The sequence below is a fragment of the Dromiciops gliroides genome, chromosome 6, assembly GCF_019393635.1.
Source record: "Dromiciops gliroides isolate mDroGli1 chromosome 6, mDroGli1.pri, whole genome shotgun sequence".
NCBI classification, from domain to species: domain Eukaryota; kingdom Metazoa; phylum Chordata; class Mammalia; order Microbiotheria; family Microbiotheriidae; genus Dromiciops; species Dromiciops gliroides.
The window spans coordinates 43,443,832-43,466,147 of record NC_057866.1 but is presented as its reverse complement, the minus strand read 5'-3'; the positions used below and the strand labels follow the sequence as shown (position 1 = coordinate 43,466,147).

Genomic DNA, 22,316 nt, shown 5'->3' with positions numbered 1-22,316 from the left:
AGACTGTAGATTCTTAGAGGACGTTGTCTCTAATACCTTTATTGCACAGATGAGGAAACTGAGGCAGAGAGCAGTTAGATGTCTCGCCCAGGGTAACACAGCTAGTAATTGTCTCAGAAATAAAATTTGGGTCTTCCTGGTTGAGTTCAAAACTCTCATATGGAAGATAAAAGAGAATTGTAAGAAAACATCTCTAAAACCTGTCACCATTCTATCAATATGGCCTTATGTCATACTGCTTCTCTCTTGTACTCTGTGTAGTAGTCAAAGGTGATGACCTGCTGTCCTCCATACTTGTCCTATACTTTCCTGCATCTGAGGCCCTGGCCACCTTACTCCTTTCACCTGGAATGCTCCCTTCCACCTAAAGATTTAAAGCAGCCTCAAATGCTGTCTCTTCTGGTCAGTAATGGCATCTGTTCCCATACACTTCTTGCTGCATGTGGTTTTCAGTTCTTCATATATATATATATATATATATGCGAGGCAATTGGGGTTAAGTGACTTGCCCAGGGTCACACAGCTAGTAAGTGTTAAGTGTCTGAGGCCGAATTTGAACTCAGGTCCTCCTGACTCCACAGCCTGTGGTCGATCCACTGCGCCACCTAGCTGTCCCTCTTCATATTATTTTGAAGTTTTAAGATAACTTCCGATAAATGTAACTGTCACCAAATATAATTAAACAAAATGAGAACTAAGAAACCAAACAAAATAAAATTTACTCACACTTTTGTAAAAGAAAATTTTTGCTGTTTCCCTTTCTTCTACATACTTGTGAAGTTTTATTTTTTTTTTTAATAGAGTTGTAGAACAGATCATTGATGCTGTTTTCTTTGCTGTGTATCAGTGATGTCAAATTCACATGGAAACAGGGGCTGCTAAGCCATATATAAGAATTCCTGCTGCAGCAAACTGATTCAGTTTTCAAATGTAATGTTACCCATGTTTTGTTATATTTTTATTTAGTTAGTTATTTCCAAATTATATTTTAATCTGGCCACTTGTGTTGGGCTGCATTGTCTGACACCTCTGTTCTCTATCACAGGGAATCAATTTTTTCTTTTCTTTTCACACGGCAGTAATATTTCATTACTTGAAAAATTAGCAGCTTTTTTTTTAGTGGCGGAGAATTAGAAGTTGAGGGGATGCCCATCAATTGGGGCATAGCTGAACAAACTGCGGCGTATGAATAGAATGAAACACTATTGTGCTATGAGAAATGATGGGCAGGTTGATTTCAGAAAAAACCTGGAAAGACTTGCCTGAACAGACGCAAAGTAAAGTGAGCAGTGCCAGACCACTGTAAACCGGAACAACAATTCTATTTTATTCTATTTGTGGGGCAATTTTATATGATAAACTGTGAATGATTTAGTTATTCTCAGCAATACAATGATCCAAGGCAACTCCAAAAGGACTCATTATGAAAATGCTATCCGACTTCAGAGAAAGAACTGATGGTGTGTCTGAATGAAGATCGAAGCATACTATTTTTCACATTTTTTTTTCATGTTTTTCGCCCCCTTTGGGTATCTTATTTCTCAACATGACTAATATGGTCATGTTTGTCACAACTGAACATGTATAACCTATATCAAATTGTTTATCATCTCAGGGAGCAAGGCAGGGAAGGGTGGGAGGGAAAAAATATAAAACTCAAAATTTTAAAAAATCAGTGTTAAAAATTGGCTTTACATGTAATTGGGGTAAAATAAAATACTATTAAAAATTATAATTTATCTAGCTATTCCCAACCATTAGGATAGAACTGTCAATTCTGGGGGGCGGGGTCACAAATGAACCACTTCTGAAGGGTTTTGTTCACATGAGGCTTTGTTTTAAAAGCCTTTTAGGGTTACTCTTGTTGAGTATTAGAATTGTGTTTATCACGTGCCCTGTAAAAAAATACTAAAAGGAGAGCCTTTGCATCCTTGTAGGAAGGTAGAGAGAGCAGCTTCCTTGTAATGACATATTGAAAATCATGTGATGTTCTCCTGGGGAAAGGGTATGATTTCCTAATTCATAAAACCTATGCTCACATGGGGCCACTGCTTATCACAAAGCAGCTCAGAATTGGAAGGGTTCTCCAAGATCACTAACTTTTTTTTGTTTCTACCTGCCCCATCCCCCCCCCCCCCGCCCCCCTCGGGGCAATGAGGGTTAAGTGATTTGCCCAAAGTCACACAGCTAGTAAGTGTCAAGTGTCTGAGATCGGATTTGAACTCAGGTCTTCCTGAATCCAGGGCCAGTGCTCTATCCACTGTGCCACCTAGCTGCCCTCCAAGATCATTAACTCTTTTTTTTTTTTTTGCAGGGCAATTGGGGTTAAGTGACTTGCCCAGGGTCACACAGCTAGTAAGTGTTAAGTGTCTGAGGCCAGATTTGAACTCAGGTACTCCTGAATCCAGGGCCGGTGCTCTATCCACTGCGCCACCTAGCTGCCCCGATCATTAACTCTTGTTTTTGTTTTTTTGTTTGTTTGTTTTTTGTTTTTTGGGGTGAGGCAATTGGGGTTAAGTGACTTGCCCAAGGTCACACAGCTAGTTAAGTGTCAAGTGTCTGAGGCCAGATTTGAACTCAGGTCCTCCTGAATCCAGGGCTGGTGCTCTATCCACTGTGCCACCTAGCTGCCCCGATCATTAACTCTTAACCCATACTCAAACAAGAATCTATTCTACACTATTCCCAACAAGTAGTCATGTTCAGCCTTGGTTTAAAGATCTTCCAATGCAGGGGAATGCAATACCTTCCAAATCTGCCATTCTAATTTGGAATACCTCTGTGACTATTAGGAAACTTTCTTAAGTCAAGTCTAAATTTACCCCTTTACAACTTTCACTTTAAGTTTTAAGTTTTCCTCTCTGGGGCCATTGGCCCCAGAGCAAGTTTCCACTGGATAGCACTTCAAATACTTGAAGACAATTGCCATGTCCCTCCTAACTCTTCTCCAGGCTAAATATCACCTGTCTCTGGCCAGATTTGAACTCAGGTCCTCCTGAATCCAGGACTGATGCTTTATCCACTGTGTCACGTAGCTGCTCCCTCAGGTGTACTCTTGATTACTGATGTTCTACTAAATATTTTACCAAAGCAAGTCAGCACCTTCTCTGGAACTTAAAACCAAAAAAGATGCCTAGTGCACTGAGAGATTAAGTGACTTGTATGTATATGTAGCCAGTATGTATCAGAGGCAAGATAGGAACCCAGGTTTCTCTTGTTCTAAAGTCAACTCTCTCTCTCCCCAGAGCCACACTGCTTCTAGGGAACAGCATGCATAATGTGGAATGTAATGTAAAGCATGGTAAAGGAGGGCAATTAGAAATACTCAAGGTTTGCCACAAACCTTTTTCTATTTTAATACATGTTGCTCAGTATGTTCCCCAGGCTTTTAAAGTAAAATATCCTGAATACAAATGAACTTCATGAATTTGGGGTTGAAATGGACCTCAGAGCTTATCTACCTCAACTCATACCTGAGCTGGAACTTCTACATGCTTTGCAAACTATTACCCAGCTCCTCCTTGAAGAGGAACTCCCAGTCTCTCCTTAAGCAGCCCATAATTCAACTTTTGGATACTTCTAATTAAGTTCTTCCTTGTATAGAACTGAAATCTACCTCCTTATCACTTCTGCTCCTAGTTCTGATGCCCAGGGCCAAATGAAAACAAACCTAACTGCTCTCTCAATAACTGTTAATTATACCATTCCTCCTCCAACCATCCAGTGGGTTCCCTAAAATATGGCATCCAGAACTATGATGATTTCAGATCCTGCTGTGCCTTAGTGTGACCACTGAACAAATACAATTCAACGAACACTGGGTTCCTGCAAAGTGAGCCACTGCACAGGTGCTCCTCCCAATCTGATGATCAGTACTTAATTGTGTACTGTAGTACACAATGTATAGTGATATAGATAAAGATATAGAGATAGTATACAATAACTCACTGAGTATTGTAGCTGTTGAAGACTGAACTCAATATTCAAAAGTCATTTTGGTTGAAATCTCTGCTTGACCTTTAACCAAAACCAATAACTTTGAATTCGGAACTTTCACTTAAGTAAGCACCAAAGATATTTGTATAATTAGGAATTCAAGTGCATAAATCAATTTCAAATATGGGAATAACCAATTTTAAGCAAAACCTGTATAAAATCAAAACTTAGAAAACAAATCCGAGGCTACTTTACAAAGTTTGCACTAGAAAAATTTACCGAAGGATTCCTTTAAAAGGCAGACTTTCCAGTTATATGTAAAAATGATCATGTGATATAAAAATTGCCAGGGACATGCCTAATTCAATCATTAAGCATTTATCATGTACCTACTCAGTATCAGGCACTATATACTGAGTGCTGGGAATATAAAGACTTTCATCAAAAGAGGTCGTAGCTCTCTTTACAAAAATAAAGACTGAGGATATCATTCAATTTGAACTAAAAAATTAGTTTAATAAAAATAAAACTTCTAATTTTAGAAGAATGCTTCTATTAACTAGATTTTTACTTGTCTACATATATTTTTGTTTGTTTATTTGGTCATTCACAAGGAGGAACAAGTGATGTATTAGATGGAATGCTGGGCCTGAAAGATATGGGTTCAAATCCTGCCTTTGACACTTACCAGCTGTGACAACAGACAAGTCCCTTGTCTGTACCTTAGTTTCCTCATTTCTAAGATGATGGAGTTGGACTCACTGGCTTCTTAGGCTCTTTTCAGCTCCAAATCTGAATCTGTAAAACGAAACCAACCCTCAAGAATCCAAATGGATACTTATTCGCAAATATTACAACAATGCAGGAGTCTGTTGCTTTACCTTCACAGGAACTCCTGCCACTGATAAGGATTATGAGAACTCTATGCCTTAGGAGTCAGCATCTGTGAGGTGTGTTAACCGCAAAAATTCCCTGCCTGGTGGTTAACCTTCTGGTGATAAGCCTCTGATATGAGTGAGCCTGGTTTTTGGAGAACACACCATTTCCAAGCTTGTATTTGAAGCTTTTCCAGCTTGGCAGGAAGGCCTGCCAGAGTTTATGCTCCAATGACATGGTCTTTGAAAGAAGGGAAACATCTATTAAGTGCCTACTGCATACTCAGCATAGTACAAGGCCCATCTTATTTGAACCTTACAAGCATCCAGCATGAAAGGTGCTGTTATGATTCCCATTTTTACAGTTGAGGGAACCGAAGCAGGCAGAGGTTCAGTGAATTGCCCAGGATCACACTGTTAGCCTCTGAAGCAGGATTTGAACCCAGTTATTTCTGACTCCAGCCCCAGCATTCCATCCACTGTGCTACCTTGCTGCTTGAAGAATGGGGGAACCACATCTATATCATAATAAGCACAAGTAGGACTTTAGTGGGGGATTTTAAGTTATTAAAATAAAAAAAAATGTCATACAAAAAAGCTGAGTTTAAATTTCTTTCAATTAATGGGTCATAGGGGCAGCTAAGTGGTGCAGTGGATAAAGCACTGGCCCTGGATTCGGGAGGAGCTGAGTTCAAATCCAGCCTCAGACACTTCACATTTAAGAGCTGTGTGACCCTGGCAAGTCACTTAACTCTCATTGCCCTGCCAAAAAAAAAAAAAAAAAAAGGATCATATTGAAATGTTCATGCTTGTTAAGTTCATAATAAATTAAAAAGATTCTGGGACTTGATTTTAGTGTAGTTTGTCCCCCAAAGTTTGTAAATGTTTATGAATAAATACTATTTGCTGGGAATCTAAAAAGAAAATTCAAGATCTGATTTTAGTGTGAGATGCATTCCTTCCACTTATACAGATTACAGCCCCTCTGACCTGAATTATGATTAGCATTGCCATTATCATCTGCTTTGTGGCTGCCATTTCATCTAACCTGAAGGTGAGACCTCCCATTAGATTGTAAATTCCTTAAGAACTGTCTTTTGCTTCTTTCTGCATCTCCATGCTTAGCACAATCCCCCAGTCTCATTTTCTTCAGGTTAAGCGTTTCTATTTCTGCATCTACATATCCAGTAACCATCTCCTTAATCATCTGTTCTAGAATTTCTCTATGATTGGAATTTTTTGGTTTTTGCAGGGCAATGAGGGTTAAGTAACTTGCCTAAGGTCACACAACTAGTAAGTGTCAAGTGTCTGAGGCCAGATTTGAACTCAGGTCCTCCTGAATCCAGGGCCGGTACTTTATCCACTGCACCACCTCGTTGGCCCCTCTATAACTGGAATTTAAACTTATTAGCCTATAGTTTGCAGATTCTATTACATTAAAAAAAATATCAAAACCCTTCCTATTCTCTAGGATCCATCAATTGTCATTGCTGAGAGTGATTCTTTTAGTATTTGAGGATGTAGTTCCTCTGAGAGAGATGACTTGCATTTATTAAACGTAGCTAGGTATTCTTACTATATTTATTTTGGATATCAATTCCCCATTAGCTATTTTTGTTCTGTCCTTTCCAACAAAGAATTTGTCCCTTGAAGGCTTTGGTGAAGGTAAAGTGCAATCTGCCAAACTTTTTTTTTGACAGAATAAAAGACAACATTAAAAATTTAAGTTAGAAAAGTCATAAACATACATTTATTCAGGAAATACAATTATTAAAGAGTAGTTGATGTTTCAAATGATTTTCCCACATTATAAAATATTCACAATATGTATTCTTTTTAAATCCACACCAAGTCATGCTCATATTCTATTTGTCATCACCATCTTTTCTATTAAATGCTGCAATATCAATATTAAATGTAAACAAAGTACTTTAATAAAGCTAATTTGAGAAAACAGCAAAATAAAATAATATGATGCTATCTTTTAAACACATCTGGATCTTCAGGTTGCACATAATCATACTACTATAATTTAGTGTTTATACTAATGATGAAAGACTCAAGCCATATAAAATTGTTTTGAAATTGTCAAGAACATTTCTAATTTGCATTCTTTTTGCTCTTCCAAATAATGAGCACTTTTTAAAAAAATATAAAGCTATTACTGGAATTCATTTCTAGAGAAAAGACACCCTTAAGCATATTTAACATTTTAATATTGCTACAGGCAAGATTTAGTAAAAAAGAAGGTAGGGCCTAATCACTTTCAGTTAAGGAATGGCTGCTAAATAACTTTAATGAACCCTAATCACTAATGATTTTTCAAAAGTAAATGGCCAGTTGAAGAAGATAAATAATCACATTTACCACCAATTGAATTATTCTGAAATTCCAGTTACAAAGAGTCCTGTATACTTAGGGCCCTGAAACGAGAACAAAAACAAAAAACAAACCCCAAACCTGCCTGCTCCTACTCCTTTACTCCTGCCTTGACCAATAAAGGAAATAAATTTAAAAATTTAGAGAGAAAAGCATCAACTTTCTTATTCATGAAGTCTATCCTGATTCCCCCAGTCATAAGTATCTGTCCTTTCCTAAGTTAACCTTTTATTTACTTTTCTGAGTAGATGCTCTGTATCTTATTAGAAGGCCATGATCTTTGAGAGCTGGAACTATCTTGCCTTGTGCCTTGGCATTATAACTTGCACATACATGGTGGGGAGTTAATAAGCAATTTTTGAATTAAAATGAATCATGTTTTTATTGTGACTCTGTGTTAAGTTTATTTAATTGGTCAAGGAGTTCAAAAACCAAAGCTCCCTCTTCCTCCTGTTCATACTAGATACCTTTCTACTCGATGTGACTTAGGACCAACCACTGAGAGACCTTGGTTACACTGAGAAGACTTAATTTAACGAGAACAAAATGCTACTACTACTCATGCTTAGCAGTAGCTCAAGTGAAACTACTGTACTTGGCTCTCTTTAAGCTATCTTTATTTTAAGAGTTACAAAAAGGTGCCAACCCACACAAAGAACAGATTGTGGATTACTGTAGAAGGAAAAAAATAGCTTACTCAACTTACTAAATTTCAACACCAAAAAAAATTTAACTTGGCTGACAGAGTTGAGACAGCTGAGATGCTGAACCAGGAAGCCATAATTTATAATGAAATGTTGACACACCCTTAAAAACTATTGCAGCTGTAGCTATACTAAAATAAGATTTCTTTAGGGTATGCTTACCCTGTAATGCAAGATATGCAAGTTTTACAATAATATTATTGATTTTATTTGCACCAATACCTCTCTTTAATATATAAAACTCTACAACAAATATTTCTAATAATTTTCCACTTAAATTAAAATATGTCCATAATTCTATACTATTTTGGTCTCAACATTTTAAAACATCAATTAATCCTGAAAAATATACAGCTTAACAACATGATCTTACCAATACAAGAAACATTTTGTAGTGGACTAGAGACATATTCAACCATGCAATCCAGTGCTCAATACCTAAATGATAAATAACAATGTTGTGATTTACTCCTTACTATAAAAACCATTGGAAACTGGAACAAGCTTTAAAGACTCACAGTGCTAACAAACATGCAGAAAAAGGTATATATTTCTAATTGTCCTTTAGAAATATTACAAAATGCCAACTTTTTTACAATGGGTCAAATAATTATGCAAAGTTTTCTCACCTTAATTGAACATTAGATCTTCCTTTTAGCATCTGTCATTTATTAGATTAAGGAAAAAACCCTTCATGTTATCTAATATAATCTTTGACAAAAGAGGAATATGCCTCCATTCTAATTTCTGCCTTTGAAAATTACCTTACTCACTGTCAAGGGTGTACTTATAGCTGCCTTTCAGAGAAACAGTGACATCCAGTGGACAAATGAATGAGGTATCCTCTTAAGTTTTCATCATTATATCTGAATCATGACCAGTGTTACACATTCCATTTTGAGATTCTCCGCCAGAGCAAAGAATCTGCCCCTTGGACATATTTTTGTGAATAAATTAACTAAAAATTAACATGGTGAATGCAGACTTCTATCTTCCTTTCACTTAATTCTTCAATCAAAACTGGGCCAATAAAAAATGTAACTCATTGGGCTATATGTCATTACTCTTTTTTTCCTGTGTCTAACTACTCTCTTCCCCTAAGAACACTGGCTTATGTCTACAAATGACAGGATTGCAACATATGAATTTATCTAAATAAAAATGAGTGCCACCAAAAGAGAATGAGCATGAAAAAGATGAAGTTTGAAATTGCTTCTGCATTTTTGAGATGTAAGAGATTTTGTTGAATACAGATTAGTTAGAAAGAGATGTAATCAAGGATAACACAATCAAATTACATCCTCTTGTCCCACTATTCAAATGTAATGACAGAATAACACTTCTTAGGAATGATTGTTTCAGTTTAAAAAATTTGCTTTTACAAATCAGTACAAATGAATATTCATTGCATATGTCTCAAATAATGGTAAAAAACTTCAAATGTTATACTGAATTAAAATCGCATAAATTATACGTGTTCATCAAATAGAGTGCTGATGTTAATATTGACTATGTAATATAGATTGTGATGAACTGTGATTCGATGGTATGCTTCATTTCTTGTAAAACTACAAAGAAATTTCACAGGTTAAAAAAATAGCAAAAAAGTCAGACTTGTTACCTTTAAATAAGCAGTCAAACGAAGCCTTTAAAAATTATGAATGTAAAAGTACATTTTAATATTTAAAAAGCATTTTTAAAAGTCTATAACAACTTTATGACAAAAACTGCATTTGAAAAAGGTTTGTAAAAAGAGCAGGACAGAATTGCCCACATTGCCTTTTACTTTTCTTGTCAGAAAAAAAGGGAAAGTTTCTTTGTAACCATAAATGATGTTAAAACAGGTGTTTATAAAATGGTAAATAGTATCTTATGAGAACTTTTTTTATACAATCCCGGTCAGTGCAGCCCTCAGTAGGTCCTAAGTAAAACTGTTTTAGCTAAATGCAAAATGGAATACAAAGTTTATTAATAAGGGGTGTATACAGTACATTAAGTCTGTTGCCTGCGTTTTGCTGACCTCATTTTTTCAAACCTTGACTCCATCTCCTCTAAGACCTTCGGTGTATATCGCACAACTAATTTAACTTTTCCTTGTGCTGCTTTTAGCAGTTCCACAGCTTTTTCATGATGTTCTCCTTCAACACTCTAAAAAAAAGAACAAAACCATCAGCAGGAAATTCCAAAATAATTTTATAAGATCCTAAAACATCTAAAAGCTTCAGTGCCATTATTTTAAGATTATAAATACAGGTCAATTCACTACCTACAAATTTCATCAAGTTGGAATATTTTGTTCAACAATATTCTCAATCTTGATATTCATATTTAATTCCCAAATAACAATGGTTAAGTAACTTGTTATTTTCCCAAGTCAGAGATCAAACATACAATCTGTTTCATAATTTCTGTTTCTGTATCTGGCCAAGTCATACTGTTTAGTTTAATGTCTGTCCTACGCATTCAAAAACAAAGCCAGACCTCACAGAATCATACTTACCACTGTTAATTCACACTGTTAAATAAGTGTTTTCACTATTTAAATAAAAGCCTCTGGACCACTAGTTTTCTAATCTTTACAAAGCACTATAAAATTTCTTTGTATTTTCCTGAAAATTAACCATTATTGCAACTATAAAGAAAGCTCATTCCTACCACTCCATTAACAGAGAGGAGCTGATCCCCACGTTTCAGTCCCCCGTGTCTATCAGCTATACCACCAGGAATGATCCGAGAAATGTAGATAGGAGAGTTTTGCTCTTTGCCTCCCATAATATTGAATCCAAGCCCCTCTTCAGTTTTGGGGAGTTCAACAACTCGAGGATGAGAATGTCCTTCACTGGCAGCAAAGGCAGCAACAGTAGCCTGAAAGAAGGATACTTTGACTCTTACACATACACACACATAAAGGTTCAATATTAGCTTGGTTAGATACAGAACCATGAGAGGCATCTTTTTTTTTGGGGGGGGGGGCAGGGCAATGAGGGTTAAGTGACTTGCCCAAAATCACACAGCTAGTTAAGTGTCAAGTGTCTGAGGCCAGATTTGAACTCAGGTACGCCTGAATCCAGGGCCAGTGCTTTATCCATTACGTCACCTAGCTGCCCCCAAGACCACACTTTTAAAAGCTATTTCTGGAACAAAGTTTAAAATCAACTAGCACATGCTACCTAGCAGTTTGGAAAAAGTAAGTGACCAAAGTGCTAGGGATAGTAGATACCCTCTAAAGAGGAAGACTATGAAGAAAGTCGGTTCTTGGATTATACAATCATTGTTAAATTTTATTCCCCCTCCTCCTGCATAAGTATACTTGTGCAGCAGTTCAAAGTACTGGGCTTCAAGTCAGGAAGATGTGGGTTTGAATTTTATTGCTGACACATACTAACTATGATAAATGATTATAAGCAGGTCACAACCTCTGCCAACCTCAGTTTCCTTCTCTGTCATGGGATGAGGGCTAGACCTGTGATTTCATCAATGTAGGGAATTTTCAGGTCAGGAAATTCCTTCAACTAGTCAACACCTTATCTACAACTTAGAGTTTTAAAGGACGCTGAGAGTGTTAAATGAATTACCCAGGGTCATGTAGCCAGAATGGGTCAGAAGTAGGCCTTGAACTCAGGTCTTCTTGACTTACAGTCTGTCATTCTAACCACTACAATACATTGCCTCTCAACTGGGGATAATACCTGTAGTATCTGTCTCACTCATTTTTCTAGGCTCGAATGAAGCAAAGTGCTCTGAAGCCTTAGAAGTGACACCGACAAACAGGTTTTCCAATTCCAGTTATATTATTTCCACTATGCTACATGACCTTTTTTGAACATCTGATGTAGTTCTCCTGAGGGAAAGAGTTTCTTTATGTTGTCAACCCCAGTGTATACCAAATAAGTGATAAAGAGACTATCATGAGGTACTTCCTTAGTGTGTTCGTTACAGGACTAGAGTCATTCATTCCTGAGCTACTACTGGAATTGAAAGAAGGGATCTTTTCAGTAAGACAATGGCTAATATATGTTTCTAAAATGATAGGTTTTACTATCCTTTTAAGTATTATTCTAATACTTTACTAAGGGAATATTGAAAAGGCTGAATTGTACTACTTGAGGAAGAATGAAATTTAATTACACACAAACAAGCATCTGCACATATAGTGATAAGAGTCAAGACAGATGCTATGCCTGATTAATAAACAAAGATTTAATAGTAGGGAGGCTAGGTGGCACAATGGATAGAGTGCTGGGCCTAGGGGCAGGAAGACTCATCTTCCTTAAATCTGGTCTCAGATCCTTACTAGCTATGTAACTCTGGGCAAGTCACTTCACTCTATTTGCCTCAGTTTCCTCATCTGTAAAATAAACTGAAGAAGGAAATGGCAAACCAATCTAGTATCTCTGCCCAAAAAAATCTCCAGATGGGGTTATGAAGAGTTGGACACAACTGACAATGACTGAACAACATTTAATAAATGCCTACTGTGTGCTAGACACTGTGCAAGATGCTATGATACAAATACAATATAATATAATAAATGAAACAATCCTACTCATGATGAAATTATATTCCAGTGGAGGAGAAAATAAGCATGTATAAAAATCCATGTAGCATCAGTTTAAATATAAACATAAACAAAGCAGTTAAATACAAAGTGGCTTGGGAGTAGGACACTATAAGTTTGAGGAAAGTCTTCATGAAGATGGTGCCTGAGCTGCATCTTTAAGGGACAACAACACTGAGGGAGATGGAAGAAGGAAATTATTTCCAGGCTTACAGCATAGCCAGCTGTGTTGTATGTAGACTGAAGAATGTGGGAGGGAGAGTAATATCCAATAAGGTTAGAAAAATAGTTTGGGGTTAGGTTGTATGGGACTTTAAAAACTAAACAGAGTAAGGGGCAGCTAGGTGGTGCAGTGGATAGAGCACCGGCCCTGGATTCAGGAGTACCTGAGTTCAAATCCGGCCTCAGACACTTGATACTTACTAGCTGTGTGACCCTGGGCAAGCCACTTAACCCCCATTGCCCTGGAAAAAAAACCCCAAAAAACAACTAAACAGAGTTGATACGTGATCCTAGAGGAAATAGCAAGGCACTACAGCTGATTGAATAGGGAAATAATGTGGTTAGGTCTGGTCTAGGAAAATTATTTTGGAAGTTGTGTGTAGGAGGCCGTGGAGTTGTGGAAGACTTGGGGGGTAGGGGTGGGGAGGAGACAAGGAGGCTTGTTGCAACAATCTAGGTGAGGTGATAAGGTCCTAAATGTAAGGTGTTGGCTGTGTAAGTGGAGAGAAGGGAGTCAGATACCAAGAGAAATGAAAAAGGTAGAGTAAGATTTCGTAACTAATAGAACATGTGGGGTCAGGGAGACCGAGGACAGGAGGATGTTGACATAACGAGCCTAAGATGCTGGAATGACGGTGGTATCTTTGAAAGAAACAGGGATGTTCTAGAAGAAGGGAGGGTGGAGGGGGAGAACGTAACAGCTTCAGTTTGGGACAGACTGAACTTAAGATTGTCTCTGGGACATCCAATTTGAAATATCGAAGGGAAACAACTGGTGATCCAAGACTGAAGCTAGTGGGAGGGACTGGGGCCGAATAACTATCTCTAGACTTAGAGGTAGACAAATAAATCTCTCTCTTTATATATATATATCTACAAATCCATACATACGCACACACACATATCTGGGAATCATCTGCATAGAAATTATAATTAAATAAATGAGATCATCTGTAATGTTATGGAGAGACTATGGGGGGAGAAGTTCCCTGACAGAACCTCGAGGAACACTCATGGTTGGGGGAGGGCATTAAATGGACTGATGAGCCAGCAAAGAGACTGAGGAGGAGTGGCTTGGTCTGACAGGAGACAAACCATGAAAATGCACAGAGGAGAGAGTACCCAGCAGGAAAGGGTGGTTAACAGTGTCAAATACAGAAGGCAGGTGATCACTGGTAACTTTAGACAGAGCAGTTTCAGTTAAACAATGAGGCTAGAAGCCAAACTGTAAAGGGCCAAGGAATGGAGAGAAGTGGAGGCAGTAAGGGGAGACAACTTTTTCAAGGAATTTGGCTGAGAAAGAGAGAGAGATATAGGACAAATGCTTGAGGGGATGAGAGGGTCTAAAGGAAGGGTTTTTGTTTTTTTTAGGATAAAGGATACTTTGGCATAGAATAAAATAGTTGAAAGGGAGATATTCAAAAGAGGGAAAGATGATTAAGGTTGTAATTTTCTAGAAGAAAGGGGAGAGAATGGGATCAAATGAAGATGTAGGAGCCTTGGCCAGGAGAAAGGCCACCTCTTTGTCAGAGAATGGGGGAAATGAAAAGAGTATGAGATGATATCAAGGGGTTTTGGCCTCTCAATATACTGTTCCACCTTCCCTCTCCCAGTTTGAAAAAAATGTTTTTAAATACCTCCTTCTGATTATAGTTCGCTTATTTTCTCATTTTAAATCTCTAGTTTTTGTGATATAATATAGCACTTTTGGAATCTAAAAACTCTTACCTTGGCAGTAGCATTAGCTCTCACTTCAGGACTACTGCTGATATCCACAGTTTCATAAACATGTTCATATACCTGAAACCAAAAGTCATTGGGGTAATTTTTATATAGTTTTAGAACGTTTTAAACACTACATTTAATTATGCATGTTAATCTAGTTTTATGTATAGCAGGCATCTTTGTCAAATTATTTTACATTGAAAATTTGCTTAAACTAACTTCCTTGTGGTTATGTTTCATTTTATTTAAGATGTTAAATATATTATGAAAATATTGCCTTACAAGAGTAACTAATTAGCTCATGTTTTCAACCACAGTAAACATCAGTGACAAGGTATTTTAGTCAAATGTTCTCACCTCTCTCACAGCATTGCAGAACTCACTTTGAAGTACTCTTTGCAAAGCCTGAAGTTTTTGTGGTGGTACTTCCCCACTCCTTTGTAGTTTTTCTAATAATTCAATTGCTCTACAAATATCTGCAGGTAAAAACAAATACAAGCATATTCTTCTTGAATACTTTCTCTAAATGTTTAACTAACAATTTTATAAATGAAGATATAGGGTGTATCAACAGAAACTGACTCCTAACTGATATTTATAGAGCACTTTAATATTTACATAGCATCTTAGACACATTACTCATTTGAGCCTCAAAACAACCATGTAAGGTGGATATTACACCTGTTTTACAAATATGGACACCAAGGTTCTGAGAAGTTAAAGGAGTTGCTCACAGTTACACAGGTAGTAAGTATGGGAGATAGAATTTGTATTCCAGTCTTTCTGATTTCAAAGCTAGCACCATATCCAACATGCTACACTATCTCTCTGATGTTTAAAAGATAAAAAGTGGGAAGGGATGCTATTGAACACTAGAAAGAATTCCAAGATATACAATAAGTTTAGGAAAAAATGCTGATTTTTAAAAAATCAAATTGATAACACAAGTAAAACATATGGAATATAGCACCTGTGAGACAAGATAAAATGGACAATTTTGTTTACATCAAATGCACCTAAGATTAGAAGGGAAACAGGTAATTAGGGGGAAAAAAACCTTTGCAATAAGTTTCTCTGATAAAGGTCTCATTTTCCATATATAGAAACAAGAAATTCAAATTTATAAGAATAAGAGGCAGAGGATATGAACAGGAAGTTATAAAGGTAAAAAATTCAAGTTATAGTCATATGCAGAAATGCAAATGAAAGTACTTCATACTTGAATACTTCCTACCCATCATATTGACCAAGGTGGCACAAACAGAAAAATGACAAATGTTGGAAGAGCTATGGGAAAACCAATACACTGACACCCTACTGACAGACCTAAAAACTGGTATAGCCACCCTGGAAAGCATTTCTGAATTATGTCTTTTTTTTAAATTAATAAAGTATTTTATTTTTTTTCCATTACATGTAAAGATAGTTCTCAACCTTTGTTTATACAAGCTTTCCAATTTCAGATTTTTCTCCCTCCCTCCCCCCCTTCCCCCCTCCCCTAGACAGCAGGTAATCTGATATAGGTTTTATATATACACACACACACACACACAATAACATTAATCCTATTTCTGCATTAGTCATGTTATAAGAGAAAAAATCAGAGCAATTGATGGAAAACCTCAAAATAGAAAAAAAACAACAGCATCAAAAACAAAAGAAATAGTATGGTTCATTTAGCATCTATACTCCGCAATTCTTTTTTTTTTTTCCCCTGGATTTGGAGATCCTCTTCTATCATGAGTTCCCTGGAACTCTTCTGTGCCATTGCATTGGTGAGATGAATATAGTCCATCACAGTAGATCAACACTCAATGTTGATGTTACTGTGTACAATGTTCTTCTAGTTCTGCTCATCTCACTCATCATCAGCCCATGCAAGACCCTCCAGGTTTCTCTGAACTCCTCCTGCTCATCGTTTCTTATAGCACAATAGTATTCCATTGTATTCATATACCACAACTTGTCCAGCCATTCCCCAATTGATGGGCACCCCCTCAACTTCCAATTCTTTGCCACCACGTAAAGAACAGCTATAAATATTTTTGTACATGTGGGTCCCTTTCCCCCTTCCATGATCTTGAATTATGTCTTAAACTGTGCAAATTCTTTGCCCTATGGTAAAGACTACTAGACCTAAACCCCAGAGATGGGAGGTAGAAGATAAGATCTTATATGTACAAAAATATTTATAGCTGTTCTGTGGTGGCAATGAACTGAAAAGGGAGTGTCTATCAATAGAGGAATGGCTGAACAAATAATAGTATATGAATGCAATAGAATACTACCATGCAGTAGAAAGATAAAGAGACAGTTTCAGAGAAACCAGGGAAAACTTATATGAACATCATAATGTAGAATAAAGTGAGCAGAACCAGGAGAACAATTTATACAATAACAGCACTGCTAAAACAAACAATTGTTAAAGACTTAAGAACTCTCAATGATGCAATGGATCAACCATGATTCCTGAGGACCAATGATGAAGAATTCTACCCACTTCCTGACAAATAGGTGGTGGGCTAAACATGCAAAATTAGACACATTTCTGGACAATGTCAGGTGTATCTGTTACAAAGTCCCCACCCCACCCCCCTTCTATTCCCTCCTGCTGAAGGTTGGGTGGGGGGAGGAGAGAAGGTGAGAGAGAAAACAAATGCTTTTTTATTGAAAAAAAAAATAGAAAAGAAAATGGCACCCTTCTAAAATAGTATTTGTTTACTACACTTTTCAAAAGACTAGAGACTTTGTGTAGATGTGTGACCATATCAATAATGTTTCAAAAATCTTTACAGTATATCAAGAACAAATATCTTTTTGAACAACGAGGCTCAACATTGATTCTATCTATGTCTATTATTAACAGACTGAAGACTTGTAAAGTATAACATGTTACAGATTGAGAAAGGAAGCAAAAATTCCTTTCCTTTCCCCAGAATATAGAAAATTAAGTGGGGAAACTCAAAATACATTCTCAGGTGTATATATGTGCTGTACTTGGCATACAAAAATACATAAATGAGACATTTCTCTGGATTATTTTACAATAATGCTGGTGAATTTGCACTGACTGCACTCCACTGTTTCACTTGGAAACCATTTACAAGATGGGTACCTGAGGCAAGTGGAAAGGATTATGAGGCTGCTTACATAAACATATTATTGCTTGGCATAAATGGAGGTAGTCTCTATGGAAATGTATTTAAGTGCATCTTGGCATTGTAAATACTGAATAAGCTAAACAAGAATAATTTGGATCCTCTCACCTCTATTTGGATAGTTCTCCTTTGAGTTCCATCTAAATTTCATTAAATAGGGATAAGTAATGTTCATTAAACCTAGTTTGCCTTCTGTTGATATTAGAAGGAAGGTGCAAAGGCCATTTCTCTCTCAACTAAGGGAGTAGGGCAGGGGGCACAGGGGAAAGAGTGCTGGATCTGGAGTCAAGTCATTCCACGTGAATCCTGGCTGCTATTCACCGCCTGTATGACAATGAACAAGACCTCTTGAGTCCTTAGTGCCCAGTTTGTAAAATGAGGGGTTGGATTACCTGGCCTCTAAGATCCTTGCAGCTCTCTACATCTACAATCCTAGGATTCTAAATCATGAATTTGCTATTACTTGTTTCACTTCACTACTGGGGATTTCCTTTATAGGATTAGCAAGGATTTCTTTGTGTTCCCAGCTGGAATGCAGCCATGTATACACTCTATGAAAATGTTGGAGAGAAAAAGGCAGATTAGAATTTTTTACCTCAACTTCAGAGGATTAAAAACTGAATTTATGTTAATCAAATTTAATGGCAGTTAGACCCCTTTCATCCTAATTTTCTTAGCAATAAACTATTATCCAAGAGGGCTGATAATTGGGAATTTCTGGTTATTCAAGTATTGTAGTTAAGAATATTTGGTGTATATATTAACCAAGTATTACAGTACAATATACTACACTAAAACTATATCGAACATGATTTCAGCATGCACTTACTATTTGCAGAACCGAATCTGTTTTAATGATTCAGAATGCACCTTAGACTACCGAAGGGCTCAAGTCATCATTATGAATATCAGTTATGCCTGTACTCTAGATCAAAGTTTCTTCAACTACTGGTCAAGACCCAATGTGGGGTTGCGAAAAATTTGGCAACAGTAAAAAGTTATGTATACCTACCTTATGTACTTTTATATACATGGAGTCGAGTAAAAATTTCTTGGGTGAAAAGGGGTAGCGAGTGGAAAAAGTTTAAGAAGCCCTGCCATGGGCAGAAGTACCGGTTAAAAGAACTGTTTAATAAAATGCCAAATAACAGTTGCTGTAAATTGATTTTCTTGTCATGATAAACATCACTAGTAATTCATTCAATTATAGCTTTTACCATTCTACTATCATTTGAAACAAAGGAGTAGAGACAAAACTGAAATAGGAGAGAGAAAGTCATCATTACCAAAAATAGATGGTAGAGGTGATGCTACATGCAATTATTCTATCCAGTACTTAAAAATACAAAAGAACACTCACTGTCAACATGTTAGAATTCTACAACTAGCTTTTAAGAAAAAATACCTACTCCTATTTGACACCAAACAGATTTGTTCCATAGCATAAAGCATAGTAGTTTGGTACCAAAGAGGGGGATGTTACAACCTTTCGTTTTAAGCAAACTTTTAAAGAGCATTAAGTCTTCTGGAAAAATTGATACTTTAATTAATAGGTTGGTGGAATAGGGATGGGTGAAGGGCTAGACCTCTCTTTAGGCTCTAGTGAAGCACATAAAATGTACTAAAAAGTACCTAAATGATGAGCACAAGAAAAGTTTGTGGGGAAGGAGAAAGAGCAAAATATCTTTATAGGGCATGATGGGAACCTGCAACTTCATTTACGTAGAAAACTCCTGAAACTCTCCATACCAAAGAAGTCTGAGACCTTCTCTGCAACTTGTAGTCTTAAAGAGTTTTCTGGGGCAATGACTTACTCAGGATCACAAGGTCAATATTTATTAGAAATGGAATTTGAACCCAGGTCTTCTGTGAAGCTTCTAGTTTTTATGTTGACTGCTAAACACGATACCCTAAAAAATGTTACATACCCTTGGGGACTAAAGCTACTTAAAATTGTGTATATAATTATAATTTGAAGAATAATTTTAATTCCTATTGTATTTTTATTACTACAAAAATGTAAATTTCTGTACTTTTGATGTTAATCATATACTTAAAAAACAGATGAACCCTGAATTGTGCCTAAATGTGTTAAGAAAGCTCTGTTTAACAGTTATAATGCGCTTTTTTAGGGCAGACAAGAATTTTTAAAATCTCTAATACTATCCAAGCAAGGGAAAATTCAATTTATGCAAATAATTTTATTCCACCTACACTCCTGAGCAACAAACAACTTTCTCCTGGTCAGTCCAAAGTCATTAACCAAGTATAGGTAGGTGTTATGGGAGCAATAAGGCTACAGAACAAGGAAATTGATCTCTGGTCCTTGAGAACTTAACTCTAGCCCCAGCTCAGATGAGTCATGTGGCCACATTCACTGCTCAATGGTCCTTCAATGTTAAGAACACTCAGAGAGTTTAAAAAAAACACCACCACCTTTTCCTGTAACCCTATGATTCCATCCTTTCCAAGCCAGGCAATCACTGACCCCTTACATAAAAGATATGCTTTTGTGAAGCTCGTGGTTTGAGTAGTTGTATGATGTGATGTATAAGGTTGGATAAATTAGGTAATATCTACCTGTTATGTACAATTTAATAGAGGTGTTATGTTGTGTATACCTAGACAGTGTGTGTCCTGTGTAAAAATGGACAACATTATGTATGTGTAGTCGAAAGGAAAAAATGTAATCTGTTCTCAGAGGATTCAGATTCTCTGTGCATCTGGGAAGTACAGAGGGTAGTTTATATTTAGCAGGTATTAACAGAGTGCTCCCTGTGTGTTGGGGAGGGGAATGAGTACAAGTGTATGTACATACATACACTTAGACACACATACATATATTTACATAAGTATATATGTGGAGAGAGGGATAGAGTGTGTGTGTAATTAAGATTGGGGGGAAGGTATAAGAAAAGGTAACGGTAGGTTCACTGATTTATCAATTGATCTTATATCCTAGGTGCGTAAGACTGCCATGTCTAACTGAGCACCCTGTTTTATGTCTCCAAATTCTGGCTCTGTCACTGGAAATAATAGCTAGCATTTATAGAGCACTTTAAGGTTTGCAAAACACTTTACAAATATTATCTCATTGGATTTTCATACCAACTTTAGGAGGCAGGTGCTATTTTATAGATGAGTAAACTGAGGCAGAAGTCAAGTAACTTGCTCAGGGTCACACAGTTGCTAAGTATGTCAAGACAGGATATGAACCTGGGTTTTCCTGACTCTGAGTTCAGGGTTCTATCCACGGGGCCACTTAGCCAACAAGGTGGCCTGGTACCCAAAGCCAGGTGTGCCAATAGTCAAGGCACTTAACCTCAATTTCCCCACCTGGAACAGAAAGCAGTGGGCTAGATAACCTATGAGATCCCTTGCAATTCTAACTCTGTGACCCTATAGGAGCCTAGATCGGAGCCCACACGTGTCCGGGCTGGGAAGGTCTGTGTGCACTGGGGGAGGGGAGATCTTGGACTCTGCAGCACTTAAGGGCACAGCTTGCTGAGCGCTCGCTAACTGGCTGGAAGGCTCGGGGTCTGGGGTTATATGCAGAGGGCTGTCGGGGGCCTGCCCCTCACTTTACAGTTTAGGACACTGAGGCCCGGCAAGGGACGGGACTCGCCCAAGGGCAAACATTCGGTGAGTAGGGGGCTGAGGGGCTGGGGGCACTGGCCCCGCCGGCCCAGGGCTGCTCCCGCCGCGTCTGTGCCTAGGTCCGTGCTGGCTGCGCAGGGGGCCGAGCTGTGTGCACTGGTGTGATGGGTCGGCGTTGTGTGTGCCGCCGGCGCCGCCCGAGGCCGTGGCCCCCAGCCCCCGGAGGAGGCTCCGGGCCGGCCGCATCCCGGCCGTGGGTGGGCGTGCCCGGGTTCCGCCGGGGCCCGCCCCGGCTCCCAGGCCCCCAGGCCGGGACGTCTCGGCGGGGCCTCCCTCCCGCCCGGATCCTGCCCATGCCCCTCCTCGGAGAAGGGGCCTTACCCTCCCCCTGCCGTCTCTTCCTCCTCCGACCCCGTGTCCTCCCCGCGGCCCCAACGCTCACCCCGCTCCAGCCTCACAGGCTCCCCCAACGCCGCCATCTTCTCCCCCCCGCGCGCGGCCCGACGGGAAATGATGACAAACGACGGGCTCGCTGCGTGCCCCGTCAACGTCGCGGGGAGCGTGGGTGGGTGTGGGGGGGGTTGGCCAGGAGAAAGAGAGAGAAGAAGAAGTAGAAGAAGAAGGAGGGGGAGGAAATACCGCGAGATCTGAAGGGAGGGCGGGGCTGCGGGCTCTCCTAGGCATGCACCAGGAGGCGCGTGCGCGTGCGCGTGCGTTGGCTAACTCTCTTCCTGGAGTTGCTCAGTTTGCAAACGTACCCTGTTGAGGCTGCTTCTGTCTTACTCTGACCCAGGCTTTTTGCCCTGCCATTCCCCCCAAATTTGTAAATTGGGGATGGAGGCAAATTAGGAGGCGTCTACGTGGCAAAGGAGAGGTCGTCGATAGAAAGCCGGCCAGGAAGACGTAGATTCAAGCCCTGCCCCCGACCCATTCTTGCTCTACCACCCTGGGCACGCCCTTTAACCTCTGTGACCCTCGGTTTCCTCATCTGTGAAATGGGAATCCTAAGTGCTGCCCGCCTCACGGGGTGGTTCCGTGTCCCAAAAGTCTTCCTTCAGTTTAAGCTTTAGTTTACTTAAGACCGCACTAAGACTTTGGGGACGCCGCATCTATCTATCTATATAGAGATGGAAAACTTGGTAAACTTCTCATAGGGAAGTTT

At 38.5% G+C, this 22,316-nt stretch overlaps 1 protein-coding gene across 1 annotated transcript; it reads right to left on the bottom strand.

Moving 5' to 3' along the window:
* Positions 1 to 6,538: 6,538 nt before the first annotated feature.
* Positions 6,539 to 21,724, bottom strand: LIN7C (lin-7 homolog C, crumbs cell polarity complex component). The gene is made up of 5 exons (XM_043971602.1): positions 21,597 to 21,724; positions 14,757 to 14,875; positions 14,403 to 14,474; positions 10,550 to 10,759; positions 6,539 to 10,042 (listed from the first exon to the last, which is right to left on the bottom strand). The coding sequence occupies exons 1-5, from the start codon at positions 21,631 to 21,633 to the stop codon at positions 9,887 to 9,889; spliced, it is 594 nt and encodes a 197-aa protein (XP_043827537.1). The 5' UTR covers positions 21,634 to 21,724; the 3' UTR covers positions 6,539 to 9,886.
* Between the last annotated feature and the right edge of the window lie 592 nt (positions 21,725 to 22,316).

Excerpts from the sequence above, each read along its gene's own strand:
- LIN7C (XM_043971602.1), bottom strand. The coding sequence starts at position 21,633 with ATGGCGGCGTTGGGGGAGCCTGTGAGGCTGGAGCGGG. Across the intron at positions 10,760-14,402 it reads GAGCTAATGCTACTGCCAAG|GCTACTGTTGCTGCCTTTGC; the intron begins GTAAGAGTTTTT and ends TCCTTCTTTCAG. Across the intron at positions 10,043-10,549 it reads TCCTCTCTGTTAATGGAGTG|AGTGTTGAAGGAGAACATCA; the intron begins GTAGGAATGAGC and ends TCTTTTTTTTAG.